The sequence below is a fragment of the Rhincodon typus genome, chromosome 2 (genome assembly GCF_021869965.1).
Source record: "Rhincodon typus isolate 14 chromosome 2, sRhiTyp1.1, whole genome shotgun sequence".
Lineage (NCBI taxonomy): Eukaryota > Metazoa > Chordata > Chondrichthyes > Orectolobiformes > Rhincodontidae > Rhincodon > Rhincodon typus.
This window is the reverse complement of record NC_063333.1, coordinates 91948978-91967146: the sequence shown is the minus strand read 5'-3', so window position 1 is coordinate 91967146 and position 18169 is coordinate 91948978. Positions and strand designations below refer to the sequence as shown.

The window sequence follows — 18169 nt, the reverse complement described above, 5'->3', positions numbered from 1 at the left end:
AAATGGGATTAGAAGGGTCTGAAGAAGGGTCTAGGCCCGAAACGTCAGCCTTCCTGCTCCTCTGATGCTGCTTGGCCTGCTGTGTTCATCCAACTCTACACCTTGTTATCTCTATATCCCCTTGCAGATTTTTTTTGTCATCATCAACACTTGCCTTTAAATTTCAAGCATTTTCCTTAGCATTGGAAATTCGTCTACTCCATGCATTAAGTAACTTTGCTGCTTCTTGTGGTCTATAATTCCTCTTTGGAGAAACCCTTTGAGCTATTGTACATCGAATCGGTTCCTCCAAAACATGGTCCAACATCATTTTTAAAAATATCTTTTGATTTTACTGTACAATTTAAGATCCTTTTTACATCACATAGTTGGTATGTGGGCCAAAGGTTCACAAAATTAGTCAAATTTGAAGCTAGATGTACAGGCTGTTTAGAGTATAATTTTTTGCATGTTATTTGCTAGTAGAATGATGCTATACTAGATCCAATCCATTATATTACATTACTTCTACAATGAAACAGTAGTGTTCACAATGTAAAGCTTCTATCTGATAACAGAACATTAATGTGATTACGGAGAAAGATATCTGACATTTTTTCATAGTTTTGGAAAGAGCGAGCAAGTATAATAGCCAAATTAAACTGCTTCATATTGTTCTTATGCATATATGTGTCTGTTGATTCATAGAAACTTCTTTTTTGTGTATTTTTAGAGATAGAAATTTTGTATCAGATCGTTCTTCAATTGGAAGTTTGTCTAGTGCTAATGCTTCAGGAAGAATTCAACAACTTCAGCTGTCTGAGAAACTAAGCATACAAGAAATTCAAGAGAATACATTATCTTTGCAAGAAGGTATAGTATTTTCCAATGAACTGGAGATCTAGCATATAGATTCATTACTGACACTGTTCCAATCATGTAAGGAAAGTGAATCAGCTCCTGAGTTTCCGTTTTCCTCATTTGGCTGCAACAAGAATTTATGTTCTTTTCAACATGAGGCTGTACCTTTTTCCAATTAAAATGTAGTTTAGTGATTTGTAGTAGTGAGGAGCCAAACACAAGGGGCTGAATCATACATCTTTTGGATAAGTGCAAATTACATGATTTCGCTCAGCATCTTACCAAATTTGTTTCATTAACTACCTATCCTGGTCCTACGGCATCCTTCATATCTAATTCTATTCCCATCTTAACACTTGCCATTCCTGAAAGAAGTCACCACTCATTGAATATCCATGAAAGACTAGCATCCTTGGCACCTGTGCTATTCTGCATCTGGATGAGCACTGGCTTTTTGAAGTAGATCTGTTTGGTCATGGACACAGTGTGAAGATGTTGGCAAAGAGGAAGATGATGATGTGATTCTCCAAAAGAGACCTGGAGGTGCTGGGAGATGGGGTGGTGCAAAGGAGGATGTCCTCTGTCCGATGGCCAGGCAGAGGAAACCATAGCATCAGACTCTGCAGCCTGGTCAGAGATTGCCACTGGGTCAGTGCACTCTCTATGGTGAGGAGGAATGGCCAGTATTGCTGCCAGAAAGTCAGTGACCTCTCTGCTCTGTCAGGGTAAGTATCGCACTCTTCTCTCAACTACCTCGCACTCACTCTATCTTAGCTACTGCACCCACTTCCCATCAAGGCTCATTCTCTGCTTTCAACATCTTTCCTCACTTGCTTTCAACCCACAATCTCCCACAACACTAACTTTGCATTGCCTCTGCTGTGCCTACTCACTCGCAAGGGACACTGCATGACCTATCCTCTATCTGTACCAGTACTAACAGCCACATCACTCACTTTCAGCTCACTCGAGACAGGGCCCAGGTGGATATAGGAATGTCTGACAATAGACTCTTCATAGGCTGTGAGGAGAGAATCCTTACCCTCATAGAAGAATGTGACAGCTCCATGCTGAGATAACAATGACCTACCAACCAAGTAAGTATCATTCTTCATTCTATTGCAACTTTCGCATCAACCCTGCTGATAGTCTTCTGCTTTGCTCACCACTTCCAACCATTAGCTACTATGCCTTAATTCTTTTTTGACTTGCAGGTACGTCTGTGGAAAAACAGCCAGGTCTGCCACTTGCTCAAGTTCTGAAAGCAGGAGTACCAAGGTGTTAGAGGAAAGGTTTGCAAAGCTGCCTTCTGCACTCCCACCACCTCAGGCACTGACACGCTGGTGGGAATGTTGGCCTTAGACAGTTTAGGAGCACATACTGGTGAACATCGCACTGTGACAGCTCCGCAAACAGCCAAAGAAGAAAAGCCCAAAGCTGCTGGCACTCAGAGGATTGCCAGAAATGAGGCAGTTGCTGAAGCTCCAGGAAGGAAATTATCCACAAGAAGACATGGCAGTGCCATAAAAGCATCCAGCCAGAAGAGAATCCATTCACAGACCCCTTGGTCATCTCCCCTCAGGACAATCCAGAGGTGGCTGGGGGTCCCTCATCCATCCTGCTTACTCCCCCCCACCCGTTGGAAGTTGAAGCCAAGTAGCATCCACTTACCTCTATCAAGAAGACTCTCAATATGTCTGGGCAATCCAGACACAAGCACTGCTGGGTCCATGTGTAATGATCTTTTGTGACCAATGTCATTGGTAGAAAAGGGATGATGTCCTGCAACAAGAATTTGGGAAGCAAGGTAGCAGGTTAAAAGGCAAGACGTCAATGGTTGCAATCTCTGGATTGGTGGGCTGAACACCAGTGGCAATGGAATTTCATCCTGAAAATGAATCTGGGAGAGTTGGCAAGATAAGGGAGTTGAATGGTAGGACCCTAGGAAGTTACGAGGATCGGAGGAACCTTGGTGTGCATGTTCATTGATCCTTGAAGGCATCAGAACAGTTAGATAAGGTGATTGAAAAGGCATAAGGGTTACTTGCATTTATTAGTCAAGGTATTGATATCAAGGGCAAGGAGGTTACAATGAAGTTATATATAAAATTAGTTAAACCACACCTGGAATAATGTGTGCAGTTCTGGTCATCTCACTGTAGGGAGGATGTGATTATACTAGAGGAGGTGCAGAAGAGATTTAACGAGATGTTGTCTAGGCTGGAGTTTTTCAGCTATGAAGAGAGACTAAATAGGCTGGGGTTGATTTCTTTAAGAGCATAGAAGGCTGAGGGGGAATCTGAAAGAGATGTATGAAGTTCTGTGGAGCATAGACAGGCTATATAGGTGGAAACATTTTCCCTTAGCAGAGGAGTCACTTATTAACAAGTGCAGTTTTAAGTTAAGGAGTAGGATTTTAGAGGGGATTTGAGGAATAAAAGATTCACCCAGATTGTTGCGGCCATCTGAAACTCACTGCCTGAAGGGGTGGTAGAGATAGAAATCATCAAGACATTTGAGAATTATTTAGATGAGAGCTTGAAATGCCATGATGTGCAAGGCCAGGGCCAAGTGATGAAAAATGGGATTAGAATAGATGGATATTTGATGATCCAATGGACCAAAGAGCCTCGTTATGTGCTGTAAAATCTCCATGACTCTAACAAATTTCTGTCCCACTAACTCTGACAATGACACAATTTATTTATTTTCATTACTTTCTGTAAACTTTGTTTTAAAATACATGGTTTAACTTTGGGAATTAAACAACCCATTATGTGCACCTTTACACTTCAAATCCATAGTTAAGTACTGTTAAATTTATAAATTATAAACAATAAGTAGCAGCCTGTAACATGTTCCAGGAATGTAAAACATTCTTTTCTCGGGTATTGTTATTTGAAATATTTAATATATCAAACCTGTTTGTAATTCTTTGTCAAATGTCAGTTCCTCACTGACTATTTTGTCATTTCAGCATGTTGTGCTGCTATCACTGAGCTGGTACTTAATGATACAAATGCTCAACAGGTTGTACAGGTGGGTATGTTCAAAATTAAGATCAGTTATTATTTTCTAAACTGAATATTGCTTTAAATCATGAAATCTCCATGAACTGTATGGCAATAACAGGAGAAAAATTTTTAACAAGAAGAGTATATAGCTGCTGGCTTCTGAAATTGCGGTAAGATTAGTGAAGATGTGGGCAGAGCTGAAAAGTGGAATGAGTTCTTTAGGTTCATATTTACAAGAGGAAGAGTATATTGTCTGCAACAAAATGGCTGTTCCTAGATAGTAAGAATTAGAGACGTAATGGAATTAGCATTACTACTTGCTTATTACTTAGGTTGGAGACTTCAATATAATGAGAGAACCAGATGGGTTGGATGAGGCTTATCCTAAGTTTTTTGAGTACCTCCAGGATGTACTTGCAGTTAATGTTCCCTCTAAGCTGCCTGACCGTGCAGCAACTTGGAGGTCACAAGCACACTGATTGATGTGCGGACGCTTTGTTATCCACATGCAAAAGTCACTGCTACACTGGATCTTGGGGGTGTGCACAGTAGAATTTTTTTTCAGGAAAAAAAGGCTTGCAGAAATCATTGCACAAATATTTTGGGATTTGTCAGATTACTTATCTAGAACTTCCACAACATTATCTGCAAAAAGTGCATATAAAACACAATAATTAATGAACTTATGAATAACATTTGGGAGCTGGAATTAGGTGCGAGAAAGTGAATTCTTTTGTGCACATGTTTTGGGCACTATGAGATCCCTCAGAGTTCCAAATTTCTAACTGCAGTGCACATATCTATTTGTTGGTGGGATTGCTCAGGACCCCATACTGGTGCATGGATTAACACACGGTACATGAATACCCAATGAAAGTATTGGTAGCAGATACATCATAGTATAATTCAGTATGCATGCAATTTGACTCCAAGGTTCCATTTTAGAGCTCATTGTTTTAACATTGAACAGCAGTAGAAAGAGTCTGCCTCCAGCAGCATTGTTTAAAAGGATCATATAGGTTAGCTACTGCTTGAGTTACTTTGCCTGGTGCTACAATTCTACATCTGTTGTTATTTTTTAATGGTTATTTCAGTTGCAAAAGTGTACAAGTGTTAAAGGATGTTTGCTTTTTCCAAGATTTTTTCACAAACCAATTGTCCCAGACACAGTTAGGAGTTAGGAGCTACTCCCCTCAAAATAAAACATGACTTGGCGAATGAATAGAATAAAGCAGGAAAATGAAAGAAGCGGTAGAGGAGAGGAGCTTTCAGCAGAAGGCTGTAATTCCTCAAGGTGTTCAAAGAGAAACTTGCCTGTTTGAACAATGTATGACAGGTCTATGGACTTTCTCTTTTACATCACCCATTTGCTGCAACCACATCTGTAACCTCAGAACAGACATAACAAAGTCTCTGAAAGCAAACTGGAATGTTTTTGGAGGAGTTTTAGTAAGTTCAAAGGTGGCCTGTTGGATAAAGACAGTGATAGTTGCAATGCCTGTGGATCTGCAGCACACCAGGAGGATGGAACATAGGCTGTGGACAGAACATGCTCTCCATGGTGGCTCTGCCAACTTGGCGCAGGACTCCTCTACACCCTTGACACTGATGAGACTATCTGCATAGGCCAACCAATGCACCCAGAATCTTGGTATGTATGCCCGGCAGCATTTCTCTGAATACCACCTATTGAGGTCATCTCCGGAGTCCTCTGCAGAGGATCCTGTCTTCAGCTCACTCTCTGGTAAGCTGGCAGGTGAAACATCCTTTTTCCTGGGGTAACTACATCCAATTTGTGTCCAGTAATTCTTCATGATTGGCTTCAAATTCTATGCTGTCCTCTAAGTAGTTGAGTTTGTGTCTCTGTGTGTCGGATCTAGTGATGCACCCTCTTCATCAGCGTTGTTCCCTCTCTTCCTCCTCCAGCTAACGTGGCTGAGTACGCTGCAGTTTTGGATGGCTGAAATTGGAAAATCAGAAAGGGAGTTTGGGATTGGAGGAAAGGGGTTGGTGTTGAAAACAAGAGATCCATCAATTGGATGGTGGCAAACTAAGAATTGAGAAGAACATAAGGCAGGAATAGAACTATATTCTCAACATTCTGTCCCCAGGTTCTGCTGCTGCTGTCATCTCCTCTGTAGCACTCAGAAGATGAAGAAGTCCTTGTTCCCCACTGATACTGCTCTATTCTGTTGTGTAGCATCTCATTCATCATGAAAGAGGATAGAGTGTCAGCTATTGTGTTGTAAATATATTGTTTAATGAATCCTACACAAATGCTCTTTTTCAGTGAAGGTGTTCAGAGCAACCTTGACTCATTCAATTGTCTTTGCATCTGTCAAGGCCCAATTAATAGCATATGCAAAGCTGCCATATGGAAACTCCTCATCTGTTTACTGAACGTTATTCTTTAGATTTAAATAAGGAATTAACAGATTGATCGATTGTATTATGTTGATTGACTATATTTTCCTAAAGGCTGAGGAAAATCTGAAATAAGTACTTTGACATCTTCCAAAATTCACAGCCAATCCACGTGTAACCTTTTCACTTCTTTTGTGATTTCACATTTGTCAAGTTTTTTGGTGTATTTTGTGAACTAAAATGGAATCCATATGGAGTTAGGCTACCGAGGCAGCCTACAGAATTTTCCTTGGTTCTCAATTGCAGCAGCTAGCTCCTAACATTATTTAAAGGCCTGTAAATTTCACCCACCCCCTCCACCTCTCATGACAGTCCATATCACCTCAGCTCTCCCATGCCACCTCCATACTCCTCATGTTGCCTCACTAGTCAATCATCCATTATCCATACTGTACAGTTATTAAGAACTATATAATAATAATGGAACTTATTTTAAAATGATTGGGAAAAATTAAACCTCTAACAATCTAATAAATTCATCATCATTGGTATGAGAAAGAAAAAAGAAACTACTCCAGTAGAAATCCTTTCAAGTACCTATTCACCAAGGCTTCTGAAGCAACATCTTTCTACCTCACGACCACTTCTTATGTAGGAGGCTAAGGGCAATGGATACATAGGAGCACCATCAACTGTAAGTGCCCCTCCAAGCCACTCACCATCCCAAAGTGGAAATTTATGAAGAGTCAATTTTAAGGCAGTTTTAATGGCAACTGAACAGTTGCAATGATCAGGCACGCTGCTTCATATGATGTTGAGACAATCATGTTTATAACTCCATTAACAACTATTCACCCTCCCAGCCTGATCGTTAGCAACTCCTTTGTCTGTCCAACTGTCTTTCTCTTTCTTTGGGCTCTATCCTATCGTTTACTCCCTACCCCACCCACCTCCCTATTTTCTGCATATAAACTGACGTTTTCCCAGCCACCATCAGTTCTGAGGAAGGGTCACCTGACCCGAAATGTTAATTCTGTTTTCTCCTTCACAGATGCTGTCAGAGCTGCTGCGCTTTTACAGCAACTTTGCTTTTTTCCTGATTTACAGCATCCATAATTCTTTTGGTTTTTATGTTTATAATCCATATGTATTAGAATATAAATTTTTATTTTAGAAATTAAAGTATTATATGTAAAATGAATGGAAACATCCTATTAAGAAATTAGTATGCATTTCAAGTGAATGCAATTCAAAACAAACTTGGATTTAATAGATTTAATAGTTAACCAATGTTTAATTTGCAAGATCAGAAGTAATAGCAATTAAGGGTAGTGGATATTCTTAGTTTAATGAAGCTAGAAGGTCTACCTTTACAAAATGAAAATTTAAATCATATATGCAGTTCCCAGTTCAAAAACAAGATACCTGCTTGTAAACTAAAGGGGTTCCCTTATAGGATGCAGCAAGTATGTAGAGAGAGCAATCACATCTATTATCAAGTTAAATTATTCATGTAGGTTACATAATAAGAGAGTTGTGTTGAAAGTAAAATAATTATTTTCCATTTCTGTTTAAGAATGTCTCAAAGCATGGTACTTTCTCCTGAAGTTGGGTTGTTGGGATTAGAAGTTTCCTTTATTTATCTTTGTGTTTACAAACAGAAAGTAGGGAGTTGTACTTTTAACTTGGTATGGATTTCAGATCAGTAATTAGGAGAGACAAAAGAGATGCACATTTGTCATACCTGCACCTTAAGCAAAGAAAATACTAACTTGATCATTTACTGCATGGAATGAGGATAAGTGCTCAGGCTCAGTTGAGAATTCATGATGGGGAAAGATAGAATGTTTACTTAATTTGAACCTGAAGAAAGAAATCTACAAAGGTCCTCACAGAACCTTATGATACAAGGCAGTTAACAAAGTTAGCTTGGAGGACTATGATAAGGCAGTTGGTTATCTGCCAATAACCAGCATGAGAAACTGAGGGATTTTTGTCACAAGGATTTAAAGAAAGTGGTAGGGTTACTTAGTCAAAAAGCTAATGGAAGCACTGCCATAAAATCTTACCTTGGAGAATAGCTGGAACACAGGAAAATTAAAGTGAGAATTAAGGTATACAACACCAGAGAGGTGTTGTATACCTTTGGATTGACTAAAGGGGTGAATGCAACTTCAAGATTCATATAATATTTTAGGGATATCTTAAGGGGATGTAAATAAAGTACAACGGAGTTAATCACATAATTAGTTACAAACAATAGTGTTAAATTATTTGTGTTTGCATTAAAGTCATAGAATCATAGAGTTTTACAGCACTGAAAGAGTCCTTCAATTCTTCATATCCACATCACTCCTCAAGCACTGAATTACTCAACCTTTCAGGCAGTGAGTTGCAAATATCCCCACTCTTCCCACAAGGTAAAAACGTTTTTCCTCAAAATCCATCTAACCTTTTGTTCCTTATCTTATAAACATCAAACTGTTTTTATTAACCAGCACCTATGGCACCAGGAGTGTACCAGCTGATCAAATATTCTGGTTGATCAAGAGTTCCACGTAATCAATATAAAAAACACACTAAGTAATAGAAGTGTAACATAGGAGGTATATACATCACTGTTATACTTTATTTACAGCATAAATCACTTAAATAATAATGCAACTTTGCCTTAAGTAAAACTTACTGGCAGACAGCCTTCTCATTCGCACCCTCATCTGACTACTCAGACATTGCGGAGATCGCAATAATACAGAAAACTTCGGTATTTGAGGTATATCATTTTTGCCAGTTTAAGGAGAGTACCGGTTCCTAAGCTGCCAGCTAAAACAAAGTTTGCTGTATATGCTGCCTGATTATGACCCTTCTACTCAGGGGAGAAATTTCTTCCTATCTAACCAATCTATGCCCTTCTTATTTTTGTACACATCAATCATATTCTCCCTCAGCCTTCTCTGCTCGAAGGTAAACAACCCCAGCCAATGTAGTCTGTCCTCATGATGGAATCACTCCAGCCCAGGTAACATGCTGATGAATCTCCTCTACACCTTCTCTAATGCAATCACATCCTTCCTATAGTGTGATGACCAAAACTGCACACAGTACTCCAGCTGTAGGCTAACTAATGTTTTATACAACTCCAATCTAACCTTCAATAAAGGCATGTTTCCCCTATTCCTTCTTATCCAACATGTCCACCAGTCCTGCTGCCTCCAAGGATCAAAGGACATGGACACCAAAGTCGCTGTGATCCTCTGTACTTCCTAGGATACAATCATTCGTCATGTACTCCCTTGCCTTGTTAGTCCTCCAAAATGTGTCACCTTTCACTTTTCAGGATTAAATTCCAATTCTCGCTGTTCAGTCCATCTAACCATCCTTCTATATTGTTTTGTGGCCTAAGGTTTGCCTTCTCAATATTCACTTTAAATGTAAGCATATAAGTAAAGATCATTTCCATTTATCTTTGTTCTTTCAATTGTTCACCGAGTGTTTGGATTCCTCTTTAAACAGTCTGTAAGAGGTTCATAACAATAGTCCAAAGATATTGGTAGTATACAACATTATGAGGATATTTGCATGATCAGCACATGGAATTTCCAAACACCAATCAAACTTGGCAATAGTTGTCTAAAAGATACAGAATTTTAAAAGAATAAGTACCAACTTCATCCAAGTTGACAAGTTATTAGCTATGAAGTTTAACTAGCTGAGCTTGATTCTATTCTTGTCCAATGTCTCACAAGTGTACTCTTTGTTAAGGGGCACTCTGTAGAAATTAGGAATAGAGATACTCTATCTGCACTACAGGGTATTCTGGTTGTAGCAGTCCTATTGTCATCTTAGCTGAGGTCAATGCAATATTGATCAGGAATCAAGCTTGAAATCTTTAGCACTGGGAATGTTCATGCTGAACATTTAATTGAATATTGGGAATATAGAGCTTAATATTTTTGTTATATTTCTTTAAATTCTTTATTTAGGGGAATGGCATTTATGTGATAGGGAAGCTAATCCTGCCAAGAAAACAAAAGAATGCACTAAAAGCAGATACCTTGCAGGTATTTTTCTTACAATAACAATTTTATTCTTTTTAAAATCTGTATGCTTTCAGTATTTCTTTTGGTAAAAAAAAATCCACAAGATTTTGAATTTGATTTGTTTTGTTGAAACAACTAGTTTAGAGATTGACAGGGTTTTGCATTGTTGGATATATGAATGCATTCCAGTTCGTTCCATGGAGGAATGAATTGCACTGAGTTGCTAAGCCCTCTTGTTTAAATTATGTTGACTATGCAGATGACATATGTCTGTCTTGCTATTTGAATGTAAATTTGTTTCTCAGACTACAGCAAGAGATGACTGTCATAATATTGTAAGTTAGTTTCTGTAATATAACTCATCTGTACGATTGGAAAAACGTCTTCCTTGGAGTAGAGATTTTTCAATGAAAGTTAGACCTATTTTTAGTTTGGTTTAACAATAACAAAATGAAATGTCTGGGGAAAATGCTGTAATTTTTCTCTGTGTGTCTCATAAAGTAATTTGCTTTTTATGTTACAGTAGCATCTGCCTTTTTATATGCTCAGAAATTTGTACTCTACGTGTTTCAATGTCTCTATGCAATTTAATTCATTAATATAAAGATACTTACATACAGTAATTAAAATATTTCCATTACAGTGCTATGCTTTTAGAGCTTTGCGTTTTCTGTTCAGCATGGAAAGGAACAGGCAATTGTTCAAAAGGTACGATATACAAATGTATTTATCACCTATGCATTGGCATTCAACCTCTTTATTTTGTTAATCTAAAATTTCAGTCATTCTTAAGCAAGTTAAAATGGAAAATACTGTACAGGTTATTTAATCTGTGATTTTCACACTTCTGTAGAGAAACATTCTGTTTGCTACTTTGTCATAACTCAAGATTGGGATCAGCAGCTTAGCTTTTTATTTAGTTCAGTACTACCCTGTTCTATCAAAAAACTATAAAATCAAAGTATGTAATTTATGCTGTTGCTTTCTGTCATTGCTACTCTGGATAACCTGTGTCTGTAACATTCTCCTCAAGGTGATTCTCTGAGTAGAAAATACACTGTTTTGCTAAAAATACTTTTATATTACAATTTATGATTTAAAATTTATAGCATTGTCTGATTAAGCTATTTTGAATCATGTATATTTGTCTCCATACACAGTGTTGATTTCCACTTTTTAATATTTTCTATCAGCAACCAATAACTTTATTTTTCAAAAATACTTTATTGTTCACAACGTGCATTTTCCAGCCAGAGAGTGATCAAACAGGAGCCAAGTGTGAATTTCCATCGTTTACACTCCCAACTCCCAACTCCAATTCACCAGCTACCTAAAATCATGTTTTGTTTAAGCTCATTCTGGGAATATGGCAGTCATTATCAAAGCCATTTGTTATCCATCCATTGCTGCGTTTGAGAAAGAGACTCACCACAAAGGAGGAAACAACATTGCTAACTTTTCAATAATCATCATCTCTCATCTTCTGTTGTTGAACAACAGCACAGATGTGGCTGTGAAGCTTTGAAAATTCATCTATCTTTTGCAAGTTAAAAATCAAACGTCACCTCCCTTTCAGGCATTTCCATTTTTTTGCAACTCATGCTACAAAAGTCTTAGGAATACGTAAGCTATTTGCATTACGTTTTATGATTATTGTTGTAGTTGTTTGAATTAGGTATTTGAAACTACTTGTTATAAAGCACTATTTTGTGCCCTCTGACTCCTAAACTCTCACTCTATTCTTCTAATTGCCTTTCTCACACTTGCTGTGCAGAATTTGCCTGGAGGTACAGGAAATAGCACGAAAATCATTCAGATAAGATCTGTCAACAAATCTTGTGTCTTACCCACCTCGTTCAGAACAGGTTGATTATACTACAAATTATGATTCAGCACTCAAAAATCAGGCCACATGTATTTTGGGACCATCTGTTTTTTTCAGTTTGACGTCTTGTATGTTGGAGTAGATTAGTACATGCAACAGCAAGTGGGCTAGTAAGCCATAAATTGAGTTCGGCTTTTCCTGTAGTTGTACCATATGTTAAAGTTTTCTTTTAAAGTATGCACAGTACCCCAATTTGCCTGACTTTAAGACCAAGGTTGATAGAAAGCACAGGCCAGATTATAATTTATTACAAGTATTTTGACTACTGTTACAAATAAACAGATACAAATTGTTGGCATATAACACTACTAACACTCTAAACCCTAAGAAAGTCTCCTTTTTTTACACACACATACACACAGGCACACGCATGCATGCACACACGCACGCATGCACACACGCACGCGCACACACACAAGCAAGCAAATGGAGAATATAGATTATTGGTAGAGATAGCAAAACTGGGAAGTCAGTTCAGTGGTCTTTGCTTCCCAGTTCCAGTGTGTCAATGATCCTTCTTCAAGTAGCCAGACGCTTTGTTGTTTAGATGTCTTTTTTCTGGTTGCTTCCACTGGCTTGTAAGAAGTACAGAGCAGCTGATACACTTTGAATATGGCTCTGATTTATCAATTCAAAAGATATAGCTTGCAGTGACTACTTTAGGAAAGATTACTAGTTTTCTTCCAGATTCAAACTAAGTTTTTGACCCCAGGGAACAGGCAGCTTCTGAAATGGGAACAGATTTGCACATTTCTTTTTCTCCCTCTTACTGTCGCTGTAACTTGTTTCCAGCTCTAAATTGCTCAGCTACTCACAAACCAATCACACAGTTGTTGGCAAGCAAATGGCTTCTGTCATTGATAACTGTCACTAGTCCAGAGATCAGTCAACTTTTGTTGCCAACATGAGCTGCATCAGTACTGATGCTTGGCTTCAGACTGTCTGAACTTCAATTACTGCTTGTTCAAGCAGTTGATTACAATGTCTGCCATGAGCATCAAGTCACTTGTTTTCAAAACAGCAACCACTCATTTCAATACTCTTTTTAAAAACAGTTCTTTCTCATTTCAGTCCCCAGTTTTTAAAAAACACAAAGTAGAGAGACACAGTCCTTACTCAAGAATTTTTCATATCTAATGATATGTTGACAATCTAGTGCACGAGGTCCCTTGTGAAAGAGTGACCATAATTTGATAGAATTCTTTATTCAGGTAGAGAGTGACATTGTTGATTTTGAGACTAGGATCTTGAATCTAAATAAAAGAAACTACAATTGTGAGGTGGCTATGGGGGATGCAACTTAAAAGGATGATGATGGATAGAAAATGGCAAATATTTGAAGAGCTCATGGATGGACTGCAACAATTTCTTGTTTCTGTCTGGCACAAAAATAAAACATGGAAGGTGATGCAATCATTGCTAACAAGGGATATTAGGGATAATAGTAGATCCAGGCTAATAAAATTGGCCAAAAACAGCAGCAGACCTGAGGATTGGGAGCAGTTTAGATTTCAGCAAAGGATGACACAGGGCTTGAATTAGAGGGGAAAGTAGTGTTTGAGAGTAAGCATGCAGAGAACTTACAAACTGATTGTAAAAGCTTCTATACCTATATGAAGAGAAAAAGATTAGTGAAGCCAAATATAGGTCCTTTACAATCAGCAACAGGGCAAGTTACGATGGGGAACAAAGAAATGGGAACTAAATACATATTTTGGTTTTTTCATTGCAAAGGAGGACACAGGTGATGTCTCAAAAATGTGGCAAACACAGGGTCCAGTGAGAGAGAAGAGCTGAAGGAAATTAGTACGAGTAGGGAAATGGTAATTGGTGGGATTAAAGGCTGATAAATATGCTGGTCCTGATAATCTACATCCAGAGTACTACAGGAAGTGGCCCGAGAAAAAGTGGATGTATTGGTAATCATCTTTCAAGATTCTGTAGATGGTGGGACAGTTCCTATGGATTGAAGGGTTGCTAATACAACCTCACTATTTAAAAAAGACCTTTGAGAGAAAACAGGGAATTATAAGCTGGTTAGTCTGACATTGTTAGTGGGGAAAATGCTACAGTCCATTATGAAAGAATTAATGGCAGAACACTTAGAAAACAGTGACAGAATTGGACAGAGTCAGCATGGATTTATGAAAAGAAAATCATGCTTGATAAATCTAATAGAATTTTACAAGGATGTAACCAGTAAAGTTGATAAGGGGGTGCCAATGGATGTGGTTTACTTGGATTTTCAGAAGACTTTTGATAAGGTCCCACATAAGAGATTGGCGTATAAAATTAAACACATGGGGTTGGGGGTATTGTGCTAGCTTGTATAAAGAACTGGTTGGCAGACAGGAAACAAATAATAGGAATACAGGTCCTTTTCTGCATGGCAGACAGTGACGAGTGGAGTACTGTAGGTGTCAGTATTTAAACCTCGGCTAAGCACAATATATATTAAAGATTTAAATGAGGGAACTAAATATAATGCCTCCAAATTTGCAGATGAAACAAAGCTGGATGGGAAAGAGAGCTGTGAGGAGCATGCACAGATGTTTTACTGTGATCTGGAAAAGCTGAGAGTGAACAACTGCATGGCAGATGAAACATAACGTGAATAGGTGTGAGTTTATCCACTTTGGTAGCAAAATCAGGAAGGAAGATTATTATCAGAATGCTATAGATGGGAAATAGAAAGGCACAAGACCTGGTGTCCTTGTACACCCGGTGCTGAAAGTAAGCAATAGGTCTAACAGGTGTTGAAGAAGGCAAATGGTATTTTGGCCTTTGTAACAAGAGAATTCAAGAACAAGAATGGGATTTCTTGTTGTAATTCTACAGGGCTTTAGTGAGATCACACCTGGAGTACTGAATGCAGCTTTATCTGAGGAAGGGATGTTCTGGCTGTGGAGCCAGTACAACAAAGGTTTATTAGATAAATTCCTGGGATGGCAGGACTTGATGTATAAAAAGAGACCGGATCAGTTAGGACTGTATACATTGGAGCTTAGAAGACTGAGGGGGATCCTATAGAAACCTATATAATTCTAACAGGACAGGGCAAATACAAGAGGGATGTTCCCAATAACCAGGGTTTCAAAAACCTGGGGTCATAATTTAAGGATACAGGATAGGTCTTTTATGGCTGAAATGAGGAGAAATTTCTTCACCCAGAAGATGGTGAGCCTGTGGAATTCTGTGCCACAGAAGGGGGTTCAGGCCAAAACATTGAATATTTTCAAGAAAGTGTTCGGTATAGTTCTTCGGGCTAAAGAGATTGAAGAGTATGGGCAGAAAGTGGGAACAAGGCACTGTGTTAGATGATCATATTGAATGGTGGAACAGGCTCGAAGGGCCGAATTGCCTATTCCTGCTCCTTTTTTATGCTTCTGTACTTGAATACCTTCATGGATTTAACTGAGTGCAGAAAAATTGTACTTACTTTTCCGGCCCTATAAATTTGTGTCTCTCGTTTAATGTCAAAATTTTTGTGACTTACTGACACTGAGATTTCTTAAATGCAGGTTATTTCCTCCTGACATGTTTGAGATGTTCATTGATGTAGGACATTATGCCCGTGACATCCATGCATATGAAAACTTGGTCACGAAGTTAAACTCTTTAACTGTAAGTGAAGAACTCTAATTCAACGAATATATCTTTAAGGTTCTCTTTTTTCATTGAATATTTGTAACTTGTATTACAATTTTATATCTAGACTGATGAACTAAAACAAATCACTGAAAATATAGAAGGAGTTAATCAAAATAAAGCCCCAACAAAATTTATTGGTAATTATGCCATTTTAGACTATCTTGGGAGTGGAGCATTTGGTAATGTTTGTAAGGTAAGCCTTTCTTTTTTATTGTAAGGTTTTGTTAGCTTTCTACAACAGACAGATTAAATGTATATTTTAGATCTTTTCTTGAATCTACAGGTTAGGAAATACAGTGGACAGAATCTGCTAGCGATGAAAGAAGTTAATTTGCACAACCCAGCTTTTGGAAAAGACAAAAAAGATCGTGACAGCAGTGTAGAGAAAATTGTGTCTGAACTCACAATAATTAGAGAACAGGTGCATTTTATTTGTCCTTTCTGAGAAGAAATACAATGACTGCTCTTGTCTCATATATACAGTACATTGCAAAATTATTAATCTTTTTGAATGAACTGTGTGTTTATAATAATTCAAGAATGTCTGTAGTTCATTTTGCGGCAGTTTCCAGTAAGAATGCATTAATGCATACAGAACTACACCGGTTAGATTATCGTACAAGTGAAAGGAACAAATTTTGTTTCATACATTTAAAATATTAATCTTTTATCATTCATTTGTGGGATGTGGATGTTGATGACATTACTGCCAGTGACCAGTTGCCATTGAGTTGGGGTTGTGAGCCTACTTTGTGACCTGTTGCAGTCCATGTGGTAAAGTTACACCCAAAACACTACTTACGTAGGGAGTTTCAGAATTTTTACCAGCAATAATGAGAGAATAGTAAGATAGGTTCAAGTCAGGCTGTATTTGACATACATTAGAATCTGCCCTCTACCCTTATCCTTTTATGTGGTAGAGATAACAGATTGGGATGCACTGTCAACCAAATATCGGTGAGCATCTTATAGATGGCATGCACTGTTGTCATGAGCATCAACATAGAGTCATAGAGTTATACGCCATGGAAACAGACCCTTTGGTCCAACTCGTCCATGCCGACCAAATTTCCAAACTGAACTAGTTCCACTTGCCTGCATTTGGCCCATATTCCTCTAAACCTTTGCTATTCATATACCTGTCCAAATGTCTTTTAAATGTTGTAACTGTACATCCATCTACCACTTCTTCTGGCAGTTCATTCCACATATGAACCACCATCTGTACGAAAAGGTTACCCCTCAGGTTGCTTTTAAATCTTTCTCCTCTCACCTTAAAAATATGCCCCCTAGTTTTGAATTTCCCTACTCTGGAAAAAAAAATCTTTGCTATTCACCTTATCTGAGTCCTTTATGATTTTATAAACCTCTATAAAATCACCCCTCAAAAAGTCCCAGCCTATCCAGCCTTCCTTATAACTCAAACCCTCTAGTCCTAGCAACATCATGGCAAATCTTTTCTGAACCCACTCCAATTTAACAATATCTTTTCTATAGCAGGGCCACCAGAACTGAGCACAGTACTCCAAACATGGCATCACTAACGTTCTGTACAACCCCAATTTGACACTCCAACCTCTATACTCAATGCTGTGAATAATGAAAGCAAGCATGTTAAATGCCTTCTTAACCACCCTGTCTACCTGTGATGCAACTTTCAAGAAACTATGTTCCTGAACCCATAGGTCTCTCTGTTTGACCACACTACCCAGGGCTCTGCCATTAACTGTAAAGGTCATGCCCTTGCTTTACCAAAATATAATATCTTGCATTTATCCAAATTAAAACTCCTCAGCCCATTGGCCCAACTGATCAAGATTCCTTTGTAACCTTTACTGTCAACTATACCACCAATTTTGGTGTCATCCGCAAACTTACTAACCATGCCACCTAAATTTTCATCCAAATTGTTTATATAAATGACAAACAAAATTGGACCCAGCAATGATACCTATGGAACACCACTGGCCAAGCCCTCCAGTCTGAAAAATAACCCTCCACCACTACACCCTGTCTCCTACCATCAAACCAATTTTGTATCCAATTGGCAAGCTCACCCTGAATCCTTGTGATATAACTTTACTAATTAATCAACCATGCAGAACTTTGTCAAAGGCTTTACTAAAGTCCATGTATAAAGCACCAGCAACCTTAATACATTACTTTCTTTAATCATAATGATAAACTTTAATTGTCAACTGAGAGGGTTTATGGAGTACCCTCAAATTTGGCTGTTGGCATCCTCCATCTGTTGCATGGTGATCCTCACCAACAGATTAATCAATCTGAGATAACACGGTGTAGAACTGGATGAACACAGCAGGCCAAGCAGCATCAGAGGAGCAGGAAAGCTGACGTTTCGGGTCTGGACCCTT

The 18169-nt window shown here is 38.3% G+C and overlaps 1 protein-coding gene across 1 annotated transcript in view; it reads left to right on the top strand.

The window, feature by feature from the left end:
• nek10 (NIMA-related kinase 10) overlaps positions 1 to 18169 on the top strand; it is a 180869-nt gene that overhangs the window by 56404 nt on the left and 106296 nt on the right. Inside the window, exons 10-16 of the mRNA XM_048608532.1 lie at positions 713 to 852; positions 3818 to 3879; positions 10202 to 10279; positions 10902 to 10966; positions 15665 to 15767; positions 15859 to 15987; positions 16078 to 16215. Of these exons, the coding sequence (XP_048464489.1) occupies positions 713 to 852; positions 3818 to 3879; positions 10202 to 10279; positions 10902 to 10966; positions 15665 to 15767; positions 15859 to 15987; positions 16078 to 16215 (715 nt within the window). The remainder of the gene's footprint in view (positions 1 to 712; positions 853 to 3817; positions 3880 to 10201; positions 10280 to 10901; positions 10967 to 15664; positions 15768 to 15858; positions 15988 to 16077; positions 16216 to 18169) is intronic.